General features: G+C 36.7%; 1 protein-coding gene across 8 annotated transcripts in view; it reads right to left on the reverse strand.

Moving 5' to 3' along the window:
• The window catches only part of PLEKHH2 (pleckstrin homology, MyTH4 and FERM domain containing H2), a 110,101-nt gene that overhangs the window by 53,426 nt on the left and 36,422 nt on the right, over positions 1-20,253 (reverse strand). For 7 of the 8 annotated variants that reach the window (XR_010934061.1, XR_010934060.1, XR_010934063.1 and 4 more), the window contains exons 4-14: positions 17,149-17,298; positions 15,957-16,040; positions 15,268-15,349; positions 11,783-11,968; positions 9,126-10,075; positions 6,301-6,376; positions 4,879-4,973; positions 4,115-4,259; positions 1,789-1,925; positions 1,580-1,690; positions 1,333-1,419 (exon numbers count right to left, since the gene is read on the reverse strand). Coding sequence is in view for 4 of the 8 variants with exons in the window: in XM_067703119.1 (XP_067559220.1) it covers positions 1,333-1,419; positions 1,580-1,690; positions 1,789-1,925; positions 4,115-4,259; positions 4,879-4,973; positions 6,301-6,376; positions 9,126-10,075; positions 11,783-11,968; positions 15,268-15,349; positions 15,957-16,040; positions 17,149-17,298 (2,103 nt within the window). In the remaining 4 variants the exon portion in view is untranslated. Of the gene's footprint in view, positions 1-1,332; positions 1,420-1,579; positions 1,691-1,788; positions 1,926-4,114; positions 4,260-4,878; positions 4,974-6,300; positions 6,377-9,125; positions 10,076-11,782; positions 11,969-15,267; positions 15,350-15,956; positions 16,041-16,888; positions 16,939-17,148; positions 17,299-20,253 lie in introns of those variants that run through there. The other variant, XM_067703120.1, reaches the window with a different exon arrangement.

Below are 20,253 nucleotides of genomic sequence, written 5' to 3' on the forward strand. Positions count from 1 at the left end.
TTTATCTTGTTTACTCATTACATTTTCCTTTTCTCCCTTAAATGTGCTACAGGTTCCTGGTTGTTGAAATGAGGAGCAGAATGATTTCAGACTGTAATAAAATAACACACTTTAAGCAAATAAAGGGAAGTTATTTGTTATGGAAATGAAGAAATGAATTATAAATAAAATAAGAAAACCTATACAGCAGAAGAGGAATTCTTAAACATGTAATCAGATATTATGAATTCACAATTTCTCAAGTTCAAATTAGCCATATTTTAAAAATTCCAAATATTTCAGAAGCCTACAAATGATTCTTATCTGCCATGCTCCAAGACAAAGTTTTCCCTGATTCTCCTTTCTGCATTTTTGGGCAGTCCTCAGGTATTATCTACTGGAAACACTGATAATGTACCTTTCTAATAAAATATTGTATTCTACCCTCCAAAGGAGCAAGATAAGAAAATAATGATTATTGAAGGCATTTCAGAAATAAAGCATCTGAATTTTAAATCACACATACCAAACTGTCTCGATAGCTTGTTTTTTGTTTGTTTGTTTGTTTTTGTTGTTTTTGTTTTTTCGTGGTACGCGGGCCTCTCACTGTTGTGGCCTCTCCCGTTGCGGAGCCCAGGCTCTGGACGCGCAGGCTCAGCAGCCATGGCTCACGGGCGCAGCCGCTCCGCGGCATGTGGGATCTTCCCAGACCGGGGCATGAACCCGTGTCCCCTGCATCGGCAGGCGGACTCTCAACCACTGCGCCACCAGGGAAGCCCGATAGCTTGTTTTTTTTGTTTGCTTGTTTTAACTTAACAAAGGTTTCTAGCAAGACTGGCATTATGTGTGGGTGAAATGGTCAGCAGCTACCTCTGCCATGTGACTCAGTGGGAGCCAGGACAGCCCCTCTGCTCACCAATATCCTTCCCACTTTGGTGTTACAGCCTCTGAAGTTCATACAACTGCCATTTTCCGGTTCTCTATTTAATTGCAAACATTTCTGAATTTAATAGTACATTAAATTATGAATATCTTGTTGGGAATTCATTTATCAAATAACCCTCCCCTAAAATAGCTTGACAGTTTGAGAACAGAAAATGGCTGGGACGGTTAGTGTGGGGAAAGAACCGTGTAAAGGATCAAGGGCAAAGAAAGTGTAGAGGAGAGTTACTAACATATACTCAGGTTATATTATAGTTTTAACTAAGAAGTCCTAGGGTTTCACACATTTTTGGGGCATCAAACTGACCCCCAAAGGGAATAAACAAACAATTGAACACCCAATTTCCACTCTATTAGCTTACATAATTGAGAACTGAGTTTTGCATGACACAAAAAAAGAAAAAAAAGTACCTGAACTGTTTGTTTGTTATCTCCTCTTAAAATGCTGCAGGATGCACTAAGTTCAATATGGCCCTGGGGTTTTCTGATTACATCACTCTGTATGAAAGGAAGAAAACCAATGCAAAGTGATTACCTATAATAGTCATAATAAGAAATGCTTTGTCTAATTAATTGCATTACATGGAAGAAAATCAATCAGGAGTCTGATTTATAGTTTGAGGAATTCAGTTCTAAATAACAAGCAATTTCCACTCACCGGAGATTTGTAGTAAAGTAATTCACCACCTTTAAGAACAAACCATCTCCGCTTCCAAGTCTTGACTTTACCACTCATTTTTAATAAGTAGCCAGATTTTTCCAGTGGTTCCTAATTAAAGAGATTTTAAAAAAATATTTAAGTTTCCCTTTGGAGGCTCAAACTAACAGATACATTAATGTTAAAAAAAAAACTGATTCAGTGTTTACATTTTTCCCATTATCACTGGAAGACGAGCAAGTTTTCAGGAGCTTCTGCTCTGGCTGTGAGCACTCTACATCTGTGGAGTAAGCATCTGGGGGAATAGCATAATCACTTTCAGAAGCTACAGAAGAGAGAGACACACCTAGATGAAAAAAGAAATAAATCAAGTCAGTATTTAATAATTGGGTGGTCCAAATGCTGACTGTCAGGTTTCTTAAGAAATACATCTAATCCCAAATCATGAACCTTCCTAGACTAGATGTAGTCCATGAAGTACCTTTAAAGCAGAAAACAGAACTTAAGCATAAGGACTATCATGCAAATCTCCAAGGAAGTTAAAGGAACATAAATAATATTTCGGTATGATTATAAGCACAGCTATTTTTACATATATAAAATGTATGCAGTAGCCTAACAATATCTTTTATTAAGGATTAAAAATATGTGTATTTACATATTGGCATGTAGGCAAACAAATGTTGAACCTTAATTTATCAAGATTTGTACAATCACACTTTACTGCACTTAATTTTTGTAATCATTTTTTTAACATCTTTATTGGAGTATAATTGCTTTACATGTAATCATTTTTAAAGTAACATCACATTAAAAAAGACACACAAGTCCAATACTACTAGTTTACAGATTTTGAAAATCTTTCATAAAAGAGACACAATAAGACTTAAAGATATAAAATGACTATTTCATTTGCCAGCAGCTCTAATGTAAAATTCAAGGGATCATTTTTCACAATAATTCACTTGTCATTTTAGAAAACAAGTTGCAAGCCACATTTGGAGAGTCACTACAATTGGAGATTTTGAAAATATTAAATAAAATCAAGGACTTAAGTCATTATTCATTACAGTATGTGGCAATTTTTTAAGTGTTTATTAACATTTAAGGGAAACATTAGGACAATGTCACTATATTATTCCTCTTATTTATTTGACTAAGACAAGTAATGGCTGTGATAATAGTAATATCTTTATTTTTCAAAGAGTAACAGAAATTTAGATCTACAAAGGACCTCAGAGATCATCCTGGTTCATGCCCTCATTCTCTAAGGAGACTAAGGTCCACAGATTAAAGGATTTGTCCAAAGTCAAACAGCTAGGCAGAGGCAATGTTGGAGTGCAAATCTCAGGCTCCTAGCCCCAGGGTGCTCGGGACAGAGCAGAGAACAAAACGAAGAAATTTCTGCCCTCATGGAACACAGATTCTAGTCGGGGGAGACAGACAAAAAACAGGGAGTAAATGCCATGGAAAAATAAAATGTAGAGTGGACTAAAGGGAATAAAAAGAGCTAGCAGTTAGAGAAGGGCAAAGGACTACATTTGAATGGTGTGCTCTGGGTAGATCTCCTTGAGAAGGCAGTGTCTCAACTGGAGGAGGCAAAGGAACATCTGGGGCAAGAATACCAGGTAGAGCAAACGATCAGTGCAAGGTCCTGAACTAAAGGAATGAATGGCATGTGCCGGGAACAGCTAAAGGGTCTGGATGGCCAGAGCTGAGTAAGAGAGAAGAAAGGAGGAACTGAGGTCCAAGACATCAAAGAATCACATAACATGTTATAGTCTTTATAAGAGCAAAAGTGTGATATAACCTGATTCTGGCTGTCAAGGGGGCAAGGTCATATAGCAAAGGGACTGATGGAAGCCCAAAATATTAAACCTATGAGAGCTAAACAGCTCCTGTTGAAGCTGAGGGGTTTGGGAGTACCTAGGGGTTCCATGGAACACAGTTTGAAAACCAACATACTGTGCTGCATTAAAGGCTTTTGTAAAATACAGATGCCATTTAATGTGACTGGCTCTCTCTGTAACCTGTATGCCAAAAATTTCTTCAAAATCTACAAAAATCATGGACATGCCCAAAGTAAGTTTTTGTTGGTTTCCATCTTAATATCAGATTAACCACCACATTTTTAGGTATATTCTTCTGCCATTTAGCAGTGCAACAAATTTAGCTGAAATAAGTCCATCCTATAAATTATCCAAAATCACACAGTAACTGTAAAAGAAGAACCTAATTTAAGCCAAGTATCTCACTTTATTCCTATAACGAAGTGATCTCTCTTTTACAGATAAGGTAAAAAACAAAAAACAAAACAAAACAAAAAAAACCACTGTCTTGTCTGGAATCACAAAGAGAATTTAAAAGAGAATTAGGACTAAAATATAAGCACCTTAGTCCTAGGTGAATACTCTTTTCACTATGAGTTGAAGGCAGCTCAGATTTTTTTTTTTAAGTCCTATTATAGAGATAAAATTCCCATTAAATATTCTGAATTTTTGGGAGTTGTCTTGTATGCCTGAGACTCTCCCTTACCTCGTTTCATTGCTCTGGGACTGCCTGGCCCACTCCGACTGCGAGAGTCTGACTCTGAAGTCCGGGAGCTGGATCTGGAACTATCTTCTTCCTCTGACCCAGAGGAGTCATCCAGGAATGGGTTGCTGCTTATCTGGGTCGCCTTCTGAAGAAAAGCAAAACAGCCTCCCTGTGTCCATCCTTAAAGTCACCACTCTCTTTAGGTATAGAATGTTTTACCAGAAGTTATGGAATAAGTTTTTTTAAGGAATACAAGAAAATATTTTGCCATTATCAAAGTCACGTTGTTAAATCCCAAATTCCAATTAGCAAGGCATTTGTCAATTATAAAAGATTCCTAAGAACATAAGCCTGTTAATACCTGATGCTACTTTTTTTTCTGATATTTATTTTAATTAGGTACTTCACACAAAGGAGGGGAACCCTGGCAGTGATACAAAGATCTTTCTATATTAGGAGTTTTCATTACATCATTAATACTATTTCCTTTAAACAATTAACAGCTATGGAGGGGGTGGAGACTCACATGTAGCATAACAAAAACGGAGCATATCAGACCTCTAATACTCCAATAAAAATAAATATCTTCTCTAGATCTTTCCATTTCTTCTCTTTTAATAATATGCTAGTGTGAACTTCTAAAACTCCCTTTAAAGGGACAGTCCGTGTAAAATGTCAAGAATGGAATCTGGAGCTTGACTAAACAGTTTCCTTGATTCATCATGAAGAGCCCCACATCTTTAACAGTAACAATAATGAGTTACCCCTTTTAAAGTTGTGTACACTGGGGTTGTCATATTCTTGTATATCAGTGATGTATAAAGTCCTGATGTGGTATAGGAAAGCACTGCAACAGAATCTGAAACAGAAAACAAAATGATTAAGAAAACAAACCTTCTAACTAGTGCTTATGTCTATTTCTTATGAATGTGAATTAGCAAAACTTCCAATTAAAGAGAAACTGGATGAACATACAATATTCACTACACAGTCTACCTGAAGAATTATGGCATTTATGGCAGTTTTAATTATACACTCTCTTACATGGTTCATTATGTCCTCAGGTGTGCTAGTTCCCCAACTAGACTGTAAGCTCTTTGAGAGCAAGGATCTTAGCTTTATTTCTTTGGCATCTCCATCCAGCTCACAATGGGCAGAAATGAGTACAAACACCTGCTGACTGATTCAGTGAGCAGTACCCTATGAAGATATTCTCTGACTATTCAGAGACCTATTACTGACACGTGTTAAAACATCGTCACTTTTAAACCTTTATCAGGTGAACCTCAGATTGAAAGGTTAGAATATATTTCCTGAGTGGCAAGAACAGAGGATAGCTGAAAAGGAATAGAACAACAATAGTCACCTCTAAGATACAGATCAGAGGTAGGATAGGGAGGGGGCCAGTAGAACGAACCACAGAAAAATTTTTCTTTTTATTCCAGACAGTTCTCTGTTGTTTGGTTTTATTTTTCATAATGAACATGCATTGTTTCTATAATAATATTTTGAAAAAAGAAAGAAAGGAGGAATGTGTTTTAAACTCTGGAAAAAGAAGACATAGAGATCAATAGTTTTACAATTTTAAACAGCTGAAACTCCACAGTTTCTTAGCTTTAGCCTCTTTCGGGTAAAAACATGAGGTATTTGCTACATAAGAGTTGAACATCTATGTGCCCCTATACTGAGTAACATGAATTTCAATTTTAAAATATAAATCAGCAACCTCAGAAAGCATTTTCTGGAAGTTGGCAAAGTTGTATTTTTTCCAATGACTTTAGACAGTTAGGAAGTTCTTGGCTAATGAAATGGCAATACAAAATCACTTATTTTTTAAAACATTTTTTATTGTAGTAAAAAACACATAAGAGAAAATTACCACCTTAACCATTTTTAAGTGCATAGTTCAGTTAGTGTTAAGTATATTTACATTGTTGTGAATCAGATCTCCAAAGCTTTTTTATCTTGAAAATCTGAAACCCTATAGCCATTAAGCAACTGCTCCCCTTCCCCTACTCCCCCTAACCCCTAGTAACCACAACTCTACTTTCTGTTTCTATCAGTTTGACTATGTCAGATATCTCATATAAGTGGACTCATACAGTATTTGTCCTTTGTGACTGCTTATTTCACTTAGCATAAAGTCCTCAAGGTTCACCTGCATTGCAGCATGCAAAATCACTTACTTTTATTAACATTCTCCATATTGAAGGCCTCAGACATTCGAATGCCTGATTTGGCTACAGCATAAATTCTGCTTTCCTAATGTAAAAGAGAGATTTAAGCTGGATATTTAAAGCAAAGAAACAATTACTTTCAATACACATGTTTTTCATTTGTGCTTCATTTAATTGTCACCAGAGTACAGAATTATTATAAAACTGTCACCAGTGCCAACTAAAATATGCCACTGTGAACAGCACTGCAGAATTTTCTTCCATCCATTAGTCACTCCATTATTTATCTTTGTTCCCAAATTTTTGCTTGGTATTTTAAATTCTTTTGAACAGACAGGAAAAAAGTAAGAGAAAGCTTATTCACGATCACTGACTATTCATAAATACCACCATTAATATTCCACCATTTCACAACGTGGTCAAAAAAAAAAAAAAAGGAAAACTCTGAATAGCTGTAACATGAAGCCACAAACCATTTATTATCATTGACTAGACACAAATATTATCTTTAATATTCTACCATTCTAGAATATGGTTAAAGAAAAAGAGAAAGCCAAAACTTGAAGTCAGAAAGCACACACAAAGTAACATTTAGTGCTATCACCTTCATATCTCAATGTACATTTCAATGAAGTAGAAGAAATACCTGAGGTCAAATAATAAGTGAATTTGAGAACTGCAATGGAATTTATAGGATCTTGTTCCAAAAGCAGGTTGTTATTTTGCTTTCTCTTCTCTGAGAGAGATTTCTGAAATGGGTACTGGAAGGCTATTGGCCCTGCCCCCTCTGAGAAAAGGGACTCTAGGTTGTCCCTAATGCATAGATCACCATGTCCTGAACTTTGTAACACACCTAACCTGGACAGTTATCTGGATCGGGGCACAGGGGGCAACTAAGGCAGTCCTCTTTGGGACTGCGCTAGACAGGGGCCTGTGTGAGGCAATGGGCAGGAGATCTCTAACCATCTGAGACACTTAAGATTGAAGAGTGGCTGAATGAATCACTCTCACAGCTTCTTTGAGAGTGTGATGGTGAGATACACAGAGAGAGACAAACAACAGAGTGGACAGAACAAAAAGACATATAAAAATAAGGCAGTAAGTGAGGCACTTACAAGCCATGAGAGAGCGAAGGAGAGTAGTTAGCAGTCATGAGAGAAGCAGACAGTCACTGTAGACAGGAGAGGACAAGCTGAGCCATGGGACCAGGGACAGTGGGTATCACCTGTTTTTCTAAGGAGTTGAGCATCAGAGGTGCTCCTGAATCATTACATGCTGTCCTGCTAGAGTGACTACTGTATTTTGGAATGATATTCCAGTTCAATAAGAATGGGCTATGCCTTAAAGTAAACTCTTAAAAATCCTTAAACTCTCATAAATTGAGGTGACTAGAATGTATCCCTTTAACTTGAAACTTGAAAATACCCAACAAGCAGAAATAAAACCTCAAACTTGGCCAGTTTGCTAGAAGGCTTTTGCAAAGCAGTACTACTTTTTCAGGACTGGATAGTTTCAGAAGGCAAGAAGAGAAAAAGGCAAAAAAGTAGTAAAAATGGTTTGCCAAATAAAATGAAAGTGAATGTCTAACCTAAATCTCTGCCAATCTCAACATAATGAAAGAAGCAAAATTTCAACTCCTAACTGCCTAAAGGGTAACATAGTTGGAATTCCAGAGATTCACATGCCAATAATGTCCATTTTTTATGCTATCCAGAGTTTAGTAATAAACTGCAGGCGGTTTCACGTGGACTTTGCAATGAAATGTTCTTTTAAAAGTAAATAAGAGCAGATACATCTCAAGGTCTGAATTTATACTAGGAAAACATAGTTGCCTTCATTTGCTTAAAGTTGCATTGGTCACTAAATAAAAAATAATAACAGAAGATGACTCCAAAAACCAAAAAATCCTACAACCCAGATGATTCTCTGGAGGCCAAAGGTTAAATTATGTCAATATGTGAAGGAAAACTTCAATCTACAAAACAGGTAATTTCACTTTGTTTCAAATATAGGAAGAATTTTTTTTTAATCTAGAGATTCCTAAGAAGAATCACACAATTAATGGGTTAATTATCATATTAATGGTCAGTGTTTCAATGGAAGAAATTTCAATCTATTCTAGATATACAGGAAGATGCTTTTGGTTAAAGCAATAGATTTATAAGTTCATGAAGAGTAAAATTAAATTTCTCTTAAAGCCAATCAAGTAAATACTTAAGTTCAGAACTTGATGACCAGTAAGTGCCCTCATCCAGAATTTACCCACAAGTATTATACAGTTAGAGAGAGCCCTTCTTCCCCACCCCAATGTTTCCTTCCATGTGGAGGGAGCTCCAAAAATTGAACATTCCTGATCTCTAGCCAGTGATTCCTAGAAGGAGAAACCGGACATGCAAAGCCCGGCACCTTCCCCTCTCCTTTCTATTGAGAAGTAGCTGTGTGCAGGAAATAACCATTTGTTCTTTCTCTAGACTGTAAGCTTTAGAGGAGCTGGGCCTCAATGAATGAGCCTGTGGTGGCTGGTCAAGCGCTACCTGGGCCTGGGTGAATAAATCTAGCTTTTTCCCAGGTGCAGTACTTGCTCCTTTGCCCACCAATTCTCTAAAATCCATTTTATCAGTAATAAAGGTAACATTTTGATCTTGCTTTGTCTTACCCTTCTCTTATTTCTCGACTGGTTCAGGGGAAAGAGAAGGGGAAATTGAATTCTAAAAACTGGGAATTGTCAGAACAAAGCCGGACTGGAAAAGAAAGAAGAAGAAGTGGAGTAAAACCTGAAAATGAGCGTTGAGCAAAAATGAGTGTGTGTGCGTTGCACACAACACATAATTTACCCAAGAGGGAAACCGGTGCAGGGGAGGAGTTGGAGGTTTCCCACAGGCCGCCTTCTTTGCTGAGTTGCAGGTTTCCTGGTCGTCTGAACACGGGGACTCCAGGGAGCCGTAGGAAAATAATCCATCATCACAGCTAGTGTCCATAGTCTCTAAAATTTCTGTACTGTCGCCATCAACTAGATCAAGGTCTGTTTCCTGAGGTCTCAGTGGCCGGATCATGCTTATAGCATTTCTGTTTGTACCAAACATCCTGTCGGAACTTAACTGTGGCTGGCTTAGGTGTCTTTTGGCTAGAGCTACACTTAAGCTGAAAACATTAGGAACCCTTAATTTGGGAAGTGGCAGGCTTGAGGGGGGCACTAGTTCTGTGCCTTTTCCAGTGAGTGAGTTAGGATGCTTTGGACTCAAAGCTGGGGTCAGAATAGGGCTTGGGGTGTTGGTTTCACTCGATGAAGATGAATAATCCAGTCTCTGAGACTGAAATTTTTTATTCAGTTCGTCTGAGGAACTATCGTGCTCCTTTTTACTTGATTCAGAATTTCCCTTTCCGAGAGGACTCCACTGTGCCTCCTGTTGCCAAGAATACAGCTTCTTGTGTTCTGGTCTCTTTATGCCAAAAGTCTCTTCTTCAAATATAGAACTGCTGTCATCAGAGGCTGTCAGATACGTCTCACTGCCCATTCTGCTACACTGGACCCCCTCCTCTGATGTGTGGCTGGAAAGGGTGGACGTATACCTGGACTTGGATCTTCCTTTGCCCCCGTCGTCCTCATCGGAACTCCAGTCACTCCCAGGAGCCCCAGAATTCTGGGATATGCCACCATCCGTCACAAAGCTTGTCCTTGTTTTCTGATTCTGCTCTGAGACACACGGCACTTGATGCAATGTTCTCTGACCTCGGTTGTTTTCTTGAATTTGGTTATCGACAGACTTTTCTGGTATTTCCATTTCTAGAAAAGCATACATTATATTGGCATGCTGCCTTTAATCATACAATCTTTTTGTATGTTTAGCTTTATATAACTACATTGTACAAACTGGAATTTCCACGAGTCAAATTAATTTACATTATCCTTTTTTAGTCATATGCCTTTTTTAAACCCAAGTTTGAAAACTACAAGCTTTCTATAAAACACTGAGCCCTTACACTTCAATAGAATAATATCAAAATGAAACTGCTTTTTACAAAGAAACATGAAGGAAAAATAAAACTGACAATAGTCTAGGGTGAGATAATACGAGAAGCAAAATGAAAAATAAGGCAACATTGACTATCAAAGAAAGCAGCCACTAAAAAAATGAACATCATCATTTATATTTTAGAGGCAAAGACAATGACACCCTCTTTCTACTAAACTTCAAAATTATCATAAATAAATTAAAACATAATAAATATAAAGCTATAGTTTAAAAAAAAAACTTTGTTCCCAAGCTTCACTACATGAAATATGCAAAACCGTAAGGAAAACATACACAAAGAAAAGCTTTATTCACTCTACTTTTGGTTTAATCATAAATATAAAATATGTCTTTACAATAAAAAATAACAGTCTTTAAAAATATCTTTAGATATGGCTTATTATTGTTTATAACATAATTAATAGAACGAACCATTATAAACAGTGAACTAAAAATTTAGATTGAAGAATACAAAAGAAACTTTGAAAACATGAAAATATAGATAGGAGCTTCATAATTAAGGATACAGAGGCTGAACAAATAAACTCCACAATTTGGTATCAGGCAGTTTGTTAAATTTGCAAATGAGCAAGAACCGCAGTACAGGCAATCTCAGCTGAACCGAGCTGTACTCAACTATTAGAAAGTGGGAAAAAAACTAAAATGACGTCTCAAAAAAGAAAAGAAAATCCATGTAATGGCATGAAAACAAGTACCAAAGGAGCCTTCTGAATGGAAAAACATTATATAGTTTTCAGAGTTTCAAAACCAAGCATAGAGACAGTTCTTAGGGCTATAATTTTTCTCCTTTGGAGGAAGGAAGCAGGAACTGAAAATAGAGAAGATACAAGTTCAAGTCTTTCAAAAATATTTGGGAAAAGTCATACTAGTGGTGGCAAAGCAGCAACCGCAAAATTAAGCAAAATTTAGAGGGGCTTTAAGACTAAAAGAAGGGTAGAAATTTGCACACAGGTCCAAAGTTTAAACATCTGGCAAATATTTTCCTCTTTGAGGCAATAAAGGGAAAATCAAAGCAGTTACTAAATTGTCACCTGGTGTTCTTTTTCTTTATAAGTTTGCTGTGTCACATTTAATTTCATATTGAATATTAGATAATCTTTTTATATTTTAAGTAAATAATGAATAGAAAGTTCATACTTCTAAAACTCAGTTAAAGCAAGTAGGTATGACTGTACATTTTAAAATTTTAACTATTACTGCTACCTATTGCAGGAAAAAGTATCAAGAAGGGAAAACCAGTTTTTCCTATAAATCATTGGCAGAGAGTCTCAAAAAACACACAAGATAACTAGATACACAGAGTTAAATGCTGTTTTGCTCTTTAGAAATAGTCTCATAAAACATCAAGTTGTCAGGAAAAAAATAAGGAAAATTAAGCTATCTTTGCATTAATCTTAGCAAATGATTTTTCCTTTTTTAAAAAAATGTCAAAGTAAATTCCTCTAGTCCATAAATACCTTCTATGTCTTTTCCTTCAGTGAACTCAGGTTCTTTAGATGATATCTTGCTCGTTTCCTCAGATTTTACAACTTGAGGAGGACTCCTTGCTCGGGATAAAAAGCACCCAAAAGTCAGACTGCTCAGACGCTGGCCTTCTGTGAGCTTCGGTGTGGAGACAGTGGACAACTTCTTTCCTTGAACTTCTGCAAGATCATTAATCAAAATGAAGATCTGAATTTTTTATAACAATTTGTTAAACAGAGAACCAAAGCATATAAAAACGTGGACAAATCACTCCTTGAACCAGAAAAAAGCCTGAAGTTCAGCTTTATTTATGTATAGGAACAATGACCCCTCAATGTCTAGCATCACACGCCAGTGTTTAAAATCTGTTTATATATTCTGAATGCACAAACTATTTTTTAACTGCAAAGAGAAACATTTCTAATCCCTTTAAAAGTAGTTAGTTCTCAAACAAACAAACCAAAATCCAGATATAAACAACTAGGAAGTTATAGCTTCTTGCAATGTCAACTACTGGTAAATACCAATCAAGTACTGGTAAAATTTGATTGTTTGGTATTGCTACCAATAGTGAGAAAAAAGGGACTGAGGTCTTGGTTGCCAAGACAACCCAGGAAAATTTAGATGATCACTGGGGCAAATATCACATGATCACTGGAATAACTTTTACTTATCTTAGTTTTTATTTATTTATTTATTTTTTGTGATACGCGGGCCTCTCACTGTTGTGGCCTCTCCTGTTAGCGGCCATGGCTCACGGGCCTAGCCGCTCCGCGGCATGTGGGATCTTCCCGGACCGGGGCACGAACCTGTGTCCCCTGCATCGGCAAGCGGACTCTCAACCACTGTGCCACCAGGGAAGCCCTTATCTTAGTTTTTAGTGTGCTTCTCATAAGAAAGCAGATGAAGGGACTTGGTCTATGGTGACCACAGCATGGAGAGCCTTAATCACTTCCTTAAGGAACAAAAAGGGGAGGGGGCAGTCTCTAGATTGAGAATTTAGACAGCTAGGTGAGTGATTAATCGAGCACCTAATCGAGCACCTAATCATGGGTTTAATTCATCTTCTAGGAATTGTAACATTGCTGCTTGTAAGATCAAAAGCATGGAGATCCCAGTGATAGTAAGAAAAGTTTCCAAAGAAATTAAATTCTCAACTCTAGGAGAGCACCAAAGGGTTAAGTTAAATAGCAACTGATAATTGAGTATAGAAAAATACCTTTATATAGTGTATTCCTTCAGATGTATCTTTTAATATTTTCATGTTGCCATTGCTCACAGAACTAATTCATGATATTTTAGTAATCACATATATACATATACATTTTTAAAGTACTATATTATATCTACATATGTTGTATCTGTTCTTCTCCAGTAAAGCCGAGGTTCCAAGGATCAATAATCCTTAGTCTCCAAGACTTAAAGGCTGCCAGTGAAGACTAGAATTGTAAGTTAAGAATATCAGGGAAACAGTATTTGGTGAAGGGGCTTAATACATCCAGTCTATTTCAAAGAGGGTGAACACCACAAGGACCTAAAACTTTAATTATAAACATGGAATTCCAGATCAACTATAGGAACACCTATTTTTTTCATCATATAGGTAGAGGAAATGTGTGATGTGTGATATAAGAAATAGATTTTGGTCTTCATCCATGGCTCCTGGCACACAGCTCCTAAAACCCTTGGAATGTCCTAAGAGCGATAAAAGTGTCTTTTGTTTTCATAACAAGCCCTTTTAAACACATCTGAGTATGTATTAATGAGGTGATTTCTGGAAAGCCCCTAGATGGCCTCAGGATGGGGCCTGGTTGCCAGGGGAACCAACCAAATCATAAGAGAGTTGGAAATTTCAGCCTTACCCTCCACCTCCTACCTCTGACTTCAGGTGAGGAAGAAAGGGGCTGGAGGTTGAATTAATCACCAAGGGCCAATTATTTCATCAATCATGCATGCTTACATAGTGAAACCTCCAGAAAAACTCAAAAGGATGGGGTTCAGGATGCTCCAAGTTGGTGAACATGTGGAGGTGCTGGGAAGGCGGTATACTTAGTGAGAGCCTGGAAGCTCTGTGCCCCTTCTCCCGTATCTTGCCCCATACATCTCTTCCATCTGGCTGTTCCTGAGTTACATCCTTTGTAATAAACCAGTAATCTAGGAAGTGAACTGTCTGACTGAGTTCTGTGAGCCTCTCTAGCAAATTATTGAACCCAAGGAAGGGATCTTGGGAACCTTGGATTTACAGTCTGTTGGATAGAAGCAGGGATGCCACCCTGTACTTGTGACTCTGTCCAAAGTGTGTGTTTGTGTGTGTGTTCAGTGCCTGCTCGGAGGTGCTGGTGGGTAGTTTTGTGGGGGTGAGGGATCTGGTGCTATCCAAGTAGATAAGTCAGAATTGAGTTAAATTTATAGGACATCCAGTCGGTGTCTGTTGAGAATTGGAGAATTGCTTGGTGTGGGAAAAACGTCCACACATCTCATGTCAGAAATATTAAGAGAGAGAAAACAGGATTTTTTGCCTTAACAAAAGGACAGCAATAGGTACTAACATGCAGTAGACAAAGTGCTTTCACATATCCTATAATCAACAACCCCCCATGAAACCAGTAAGACACTATTACAGTCACCATTTTACTGATGTAAAAAAAAAAAAATTGGAGATATAAACACAGCTATTAAATTGTAGGGCATTAAAGTTGACTTCAAAGTCCAGGTTCTTTCTACCATGCCAGTATTTTTCCAATGCATTCTAGGAAACCCCACGGCTTTATGGAAATGTTGCAGAGGATGCAAGAAATGAAAGAAGAGTCATGGGTGAGAACAAGTCTGCAGAACTCTGGACCCATCACCCAGTACAGGTTTTTTACCTATTTTATCCCTTGAGATTCTATAGGAAAAAAAAATTGTTTAAAAAGGGTTCTGCTGCTAAATAAAAGTTTAAAAAGCACTATTAGGCCATGGGTCTAATAAGCACAGGCTATCCATACACCCTGCTGACTTAACCTCCTCTTCAGCTAAATGTGCACTTGAGTGGCTATCATACGAATAGCGTATTAAGTGAATCTCTATCATTAACTCTACCACCCATCCTTTGGCTTTAAAGTTAAAAAGAAAGGAAATAGCCCTAAGCATTAGAAAATGCAAAGAGTTTATTCACATTATAAAATTCTGCTCAAAATATTCAGGTTGTAAGAATTTCAATCACCATTGAGCACAATGCCACAAAATGAAAATAGAAAATAACAAGACTGATTTTTTAAGAAGTAAACATACCTGAAATTAAACATCCAAATTACCCCCTTTGGTTTATTCACTACTGTCTAGCTGTGCTAATATGGACATGTGGCTATTTAAATTTAAATGAATTCAAATTAGATAAAATTCAGTTCCTTAGTTGTACAAGTCATATTTCAAGCGCTCAATAGTAAAATTCTAGCAAATAAATCCAACTAGGCTATCTTAGCCCAAGTGCACATACCTTGTAATTTTGACTGTATTGTTCTTATCTCTTCGGTTTGGTTTTGGTTGATCAAACGAAGATTCTGATTCTCCAATTCCAGCTAAAAGAACATAATGGTTTTCTTTTATACAGGGATAACATTTCTAAAATGTACTAGTAAATTAAACATTTAGAAAATGTTAATATCTCATTAAACACAAGCAAAATACAAAAGAAATAAGTAAATATCAGATGAATTTATCAGCACAGATTGTCAGCCTAGATAATTATGGCTTTAATATTTGTTTCCAGAGCTAAAAGTTTTAAATGTTTTTCACCCCTATGCCTTTTCCACTGTAAAGTTATTTTAAACCAAATTATTTTGGCATTTAATCTGCCATATAAACTAAATAATGTGTACTTCTCAGATACTGAATATATTAATTTTATGAGCTATGCACATATATTCTCTAATTATTTAAAGTTAACTAATTAGAACTAGTCAACTAATTAGAATGAGGCTACTTAACACTGATTACCATGGGTCTATCAATATTTTTAATTTTAAAATTACATTAGTCATTAAAGTGAAAGCTACCTATCTCATGTTTGCCAAAAGCCAGCAGCACCACCAACTGATCAGAATTTTGTTTCATTCAGATATTCTGATGACTTATCTATTCAAAAGAAGTAAAAGGTAAAGAAAAGACAAATATGGCAATAAATACCTCATTCAACTTAACTGTTACCCATTCTTTGATCTTAGCTGCTTTCTCTTCTATTATTTTAGCTTCTTGAATCCTTATTTGTTTCTGAAATAACATTAGCAGTTTGTTTAGTTCAAACAGAAGCTCACTGGTCTGGAAACGTTACAGTCATAGATATAAAAGGCAAGTCCATTTAAAACCTGTTTCCAAGTTAAGACGTCTGCCTTTAAATTACCAAACATAGGAAAAAATAAGAATGGCTGTCCAGCAGAACAATAATAAAAGCATACATAAATATTTCTAGCTTTAACATCTGCTATTCCCTTTCTCTGAAAGATCATATACCAAAATCAATCCACTGAATTTATCAACAAAATAAACCATTTCTGGAAATAGTCTAGATTTAGAACAGTGGAATAGAGTTCAACCAGGTTGGGGAGAGGAGAATCAGAATCTCCTCTGGAGAATGGCTTATTTTCCCCTCAAGTGCTAGTTTTAGAAGGTCCAGAAAAAATAGAGATTGAGAAACTCTAGCTCACATCCACCAAACTTTAAATCTGGTTATGGTCACAAAACTACTGAGAGTGTGACTGTCATATAAATCCTAGTGGGTGGAGGCTGAAAGCCACTGACCTAAAGGAACACTGATGCCAGAGAAATGAAAAAAATGATTAAACATTGAACAGTTCTATAGTGGTCATGTTTAAATGACACTAAATGACCTTTTAAGTAAATAACCCTAGTGCAATTTTTTTCCTAAAAACTAAAAAAAAATAAACTAAATACTATACTTGATCTCAATGAAGTGGTTTAAAAACAGTATACACATTTCTAAGCAGAAGGATTAGAGTCAAATCAAACACATGTTTAAAATTTAACCTTCCATAAACATTTCCAACACTCTAACAATCTAAAGCAAAAATTTATTGGAAACATTTTACAGACATAAATACCTGCTGATAACCAAGTGTTTCCAACTTAAGGAGTATTGTCACATCCAAAAAGTGGTAGATACTGCCTTGGAATCACCCCGGATTTAAAGTGAATGTATTTAACTTGCACCTTTCACCAGTAATGTGATGTAGTCCTAGGGGGTCACCAAGTAAGATTTCTGATCAAAATTTAGAAATTTTGACTCTCTTTTTAATCTTTGCGATTATGTATAAATGAATGCACATATTTAGGACTCTTTGATGATCAAATTCTTCCTAACCTGCTCCTCAAGTTGCAGTTCCAAGTTTTGAATGATGTCATCTTTTTCCTGTATTAGGGTTTCCAGATCTTGACACTTTTTATACAACCTCGTCTCTGATTCACTGGTTTGAATATTAGCTGCTTTTAATTTTTCTTCCATAACTTGTACCTAAATTCAGAGGATAAAATATTAAAACTATGCACGTACTTAATTTATCATAGTATTAAATTCAGAATTTTACTTTAACATTAAATTCCTAAAAGGTATCGTCATAAAAGGAAAACATTGAACAGCAAGTTTTAATGTATTTAACAATTATAAAGTCTGAAGACTATTTTGCTAAGTGATGCTACCCCTGAGGTGCATGAGGGTACATGAAAGATTCTCATAATATTGCTATCATGTAAAGAAATGCACATGTTAACTAGATCGATGATAATATGCAAAGTATTTCATGTGAGCATAGAATTAGAAAGCTTCCAGCTCTCATTTTTTCATACTTTATAAAAAAGTAAGAATATCAAGTACAGACATTGAGTGGTAAGATAAGACTCAGACTGGATGACCTAGTATAATAACACATCTTGGGAAAAAAAACTGAACTTAGCTGAAAAAGGTACACATATACAACAGAAAGCAAAAGTAAAACAAAAGAACCTTAAAGGGACTTCCCTGGTGGTGCAGTGGTTAAGAATCTGCCTTCCAATGCAGGGGATGCTGGTTCAATCCCTGGTCGGGGAACTAAGATCCCACATGCCGTGGGGCAACTGAGGCTGCGCACTGCAACTACTGAGCCCGCACGCTCTGGAGCCCATGGGCCACAAATAGAGAGGCCACGCACTGCAACTACTGAGCCCACGTGCTCTGGAGCCCACACGCCACAACTAGAGAGAAGCCCGCTCTCCACAATGAAGAACCCAAGCGCTGCAGGGAAGATCCCGCGTGCCACAACTAAGACCCGCAGCCAAATAAATAAATAAATATTAAAAACAAACCAAAAAAGCTTAAAACCCCAATGATGAAATCATAGAGAGTAAAAAAGTATGACAGTCAAGATATAGGTAGGAGAGTACATTCCATGAGGGTTTATTGATTCAATACTTTAACAAATATTCAATGAACACCTGCCAAGTGCCAGGTCTATACCAGGTCCTGGGAAGACATCAGTGAATAAAGCAGACCCCCAAATCTCTACCTGCATAGAAATTACATTCTAGTGGGTAAGAGAGAGCACAAATATTGTAATGACTAAAAATCACACAGTTTGTTACAGATGGCAATAAGGGTAATGGGAAAAATAAAGCAAGATAAAATAGATCGCTGTACGGCTAGGGGTTGTGGTGCCTCAATTTTAATATCTAAGATATACTGGCTCTGCTTGGATCTTCTTCAAAACACATTTGGGCATATGAAATGTTTGAAGAGATATGTGTGATGTTAATGTTAGTAAGAAAGAAAATAAAGTACTGGGCACTGTATACAATATTAAAACTTTTATTCTATATACTCCAAATAGGTAAGAATGTAATCTTAGTAATGTTTTAGATTATAGGGGGCAAAGAAGAAAAATATGTAAAGGCATTTGAGAAATTAAAGATGATAGTTAAGATGAAAAGTCTTATAAAACATCTCTGAAAAATCAAAATGAACTTACTTAAAGCTCAAAAATACTTGATTAATGAGGGTTCCTAGAAGGAGAGTGTTAAGGTTAGTTTGGTTTTGTTTTTTTAACTATGAATACAAAGTTTCATCTGTGAGTTCACTGTATAAATGTAAATTCAACTCAAATGCCAAAACTGTCCTATTTAAATACCACCCACATGGCTGGAAGCTATGAAAATAAAAGCAGATCCAAAAAAATAGGAGAAAAAATATATTCTACTATCCAAATGATAATTTTAAGTTATTTTAAGATTTAGATTTTTAAACATAATATAGCAGGCTTTCTGCAGGAACTTCAGACCAAGAGGTCAAGGACAAAGGCCTATATCAGAGATGCTGTCATGAAAAAAGCCAGAGCAGGACAGAGAGCTGGACAGTAAATACCAAAGGTCAGTCTTAAAATGGTACAGCCAGTTCCATGCAGGGTATTCTGTAGCTGTGGAAGCAGGGAAAGAAGAGCAGAGACCAAGTGCAAAATGGTAGTCCTCCATCAAGGAGGGAGTAATAGATCATAATACTCCAGAAAGACAAAATTAATAAAAATAAATATTACCGGACCGACATCTACAGTCTCCTTTTATTAAATTGGAGCAAGCCACCCTATGGACATTGGGCTACCATATAAAATTGTCCTATTATTGCTTAGAAAAGGCCTATGGTCCTGGAAAACTATTTTTCCAGGACCTTCTTCCTCCCTGAAAAACACATTCAACTTGAAAGTTCATTACGAATGAATGCTAGAGTCAGAGCTCCTTGGCTGCACCTTTGCCTTGTGCAACTGTTTCATTTGACTATTACTTCTAGATAAACAACTTTCCTGGGCAAGAAAAACATTGACAAAGGTGGCAACATCTCTGCAGGAGAGAGATCACAAAGCAGTTACAGGCAACCTTCTTCCAGCTGGCCCTGTTAGGACCAAGTTCCACAGGATTCACCAGCCTTCCTTGGCAATTAGTATGAATAAGAAATCTGCAGACAAGTTAAGAGGCCTACAGAAAAACTAAGCAGCCTTTAAAAATATCTTACCACAAGTACACAGAACATAGGTCAGATCTTTTACCATTTATTTAACTTGAATTATACAATTTAACGACTCAGAGACTGGCCAGTAACACACACCTATGAATTCAAATTAGTTGTTGAATAAACTCTTGCAGTTACCAATATGTGGATATCCACTAGTGAGGAATGTTTTGTACTTTCACGCTACCTTTCTCCTTTACTTCCAGGAGAGCCTCTGGTTGCATCTACCTACCCCCTCAGCACACTCCTCAGCTATTTCCCGAAAGTCTTGTTGATTCTGAGCTTTTGTGCAATGAAGGGTTAATTCAGCAGACTTGGGGTGCTCGAACCCTGTACATTCCAAAGAAAGAACTAGCCTTTGACTGTCTGCTGGGAAATAACCTCTGAGCCCCTGGAATATTCTGCCTGATAAGACTGTCTTTATATAGCTGATATACT

This window comes from Pseudorca crassidens, chromosome 14 (genome assembly GCF_039906515.1).
Source record: "Pseudorca crassidens isolate mPseCra1 chromosome 14, mPseCra1.hap1, whole genome shotgun sequence".
In the NCBI taxonomy this organism is placed as follows: domain Eukaryota; kingdom Metazoa; phylum Chordata; class Mammalia; order Artiodactyla; family Delphinidae; genus Pseudorca; species Pseudorca crassidens.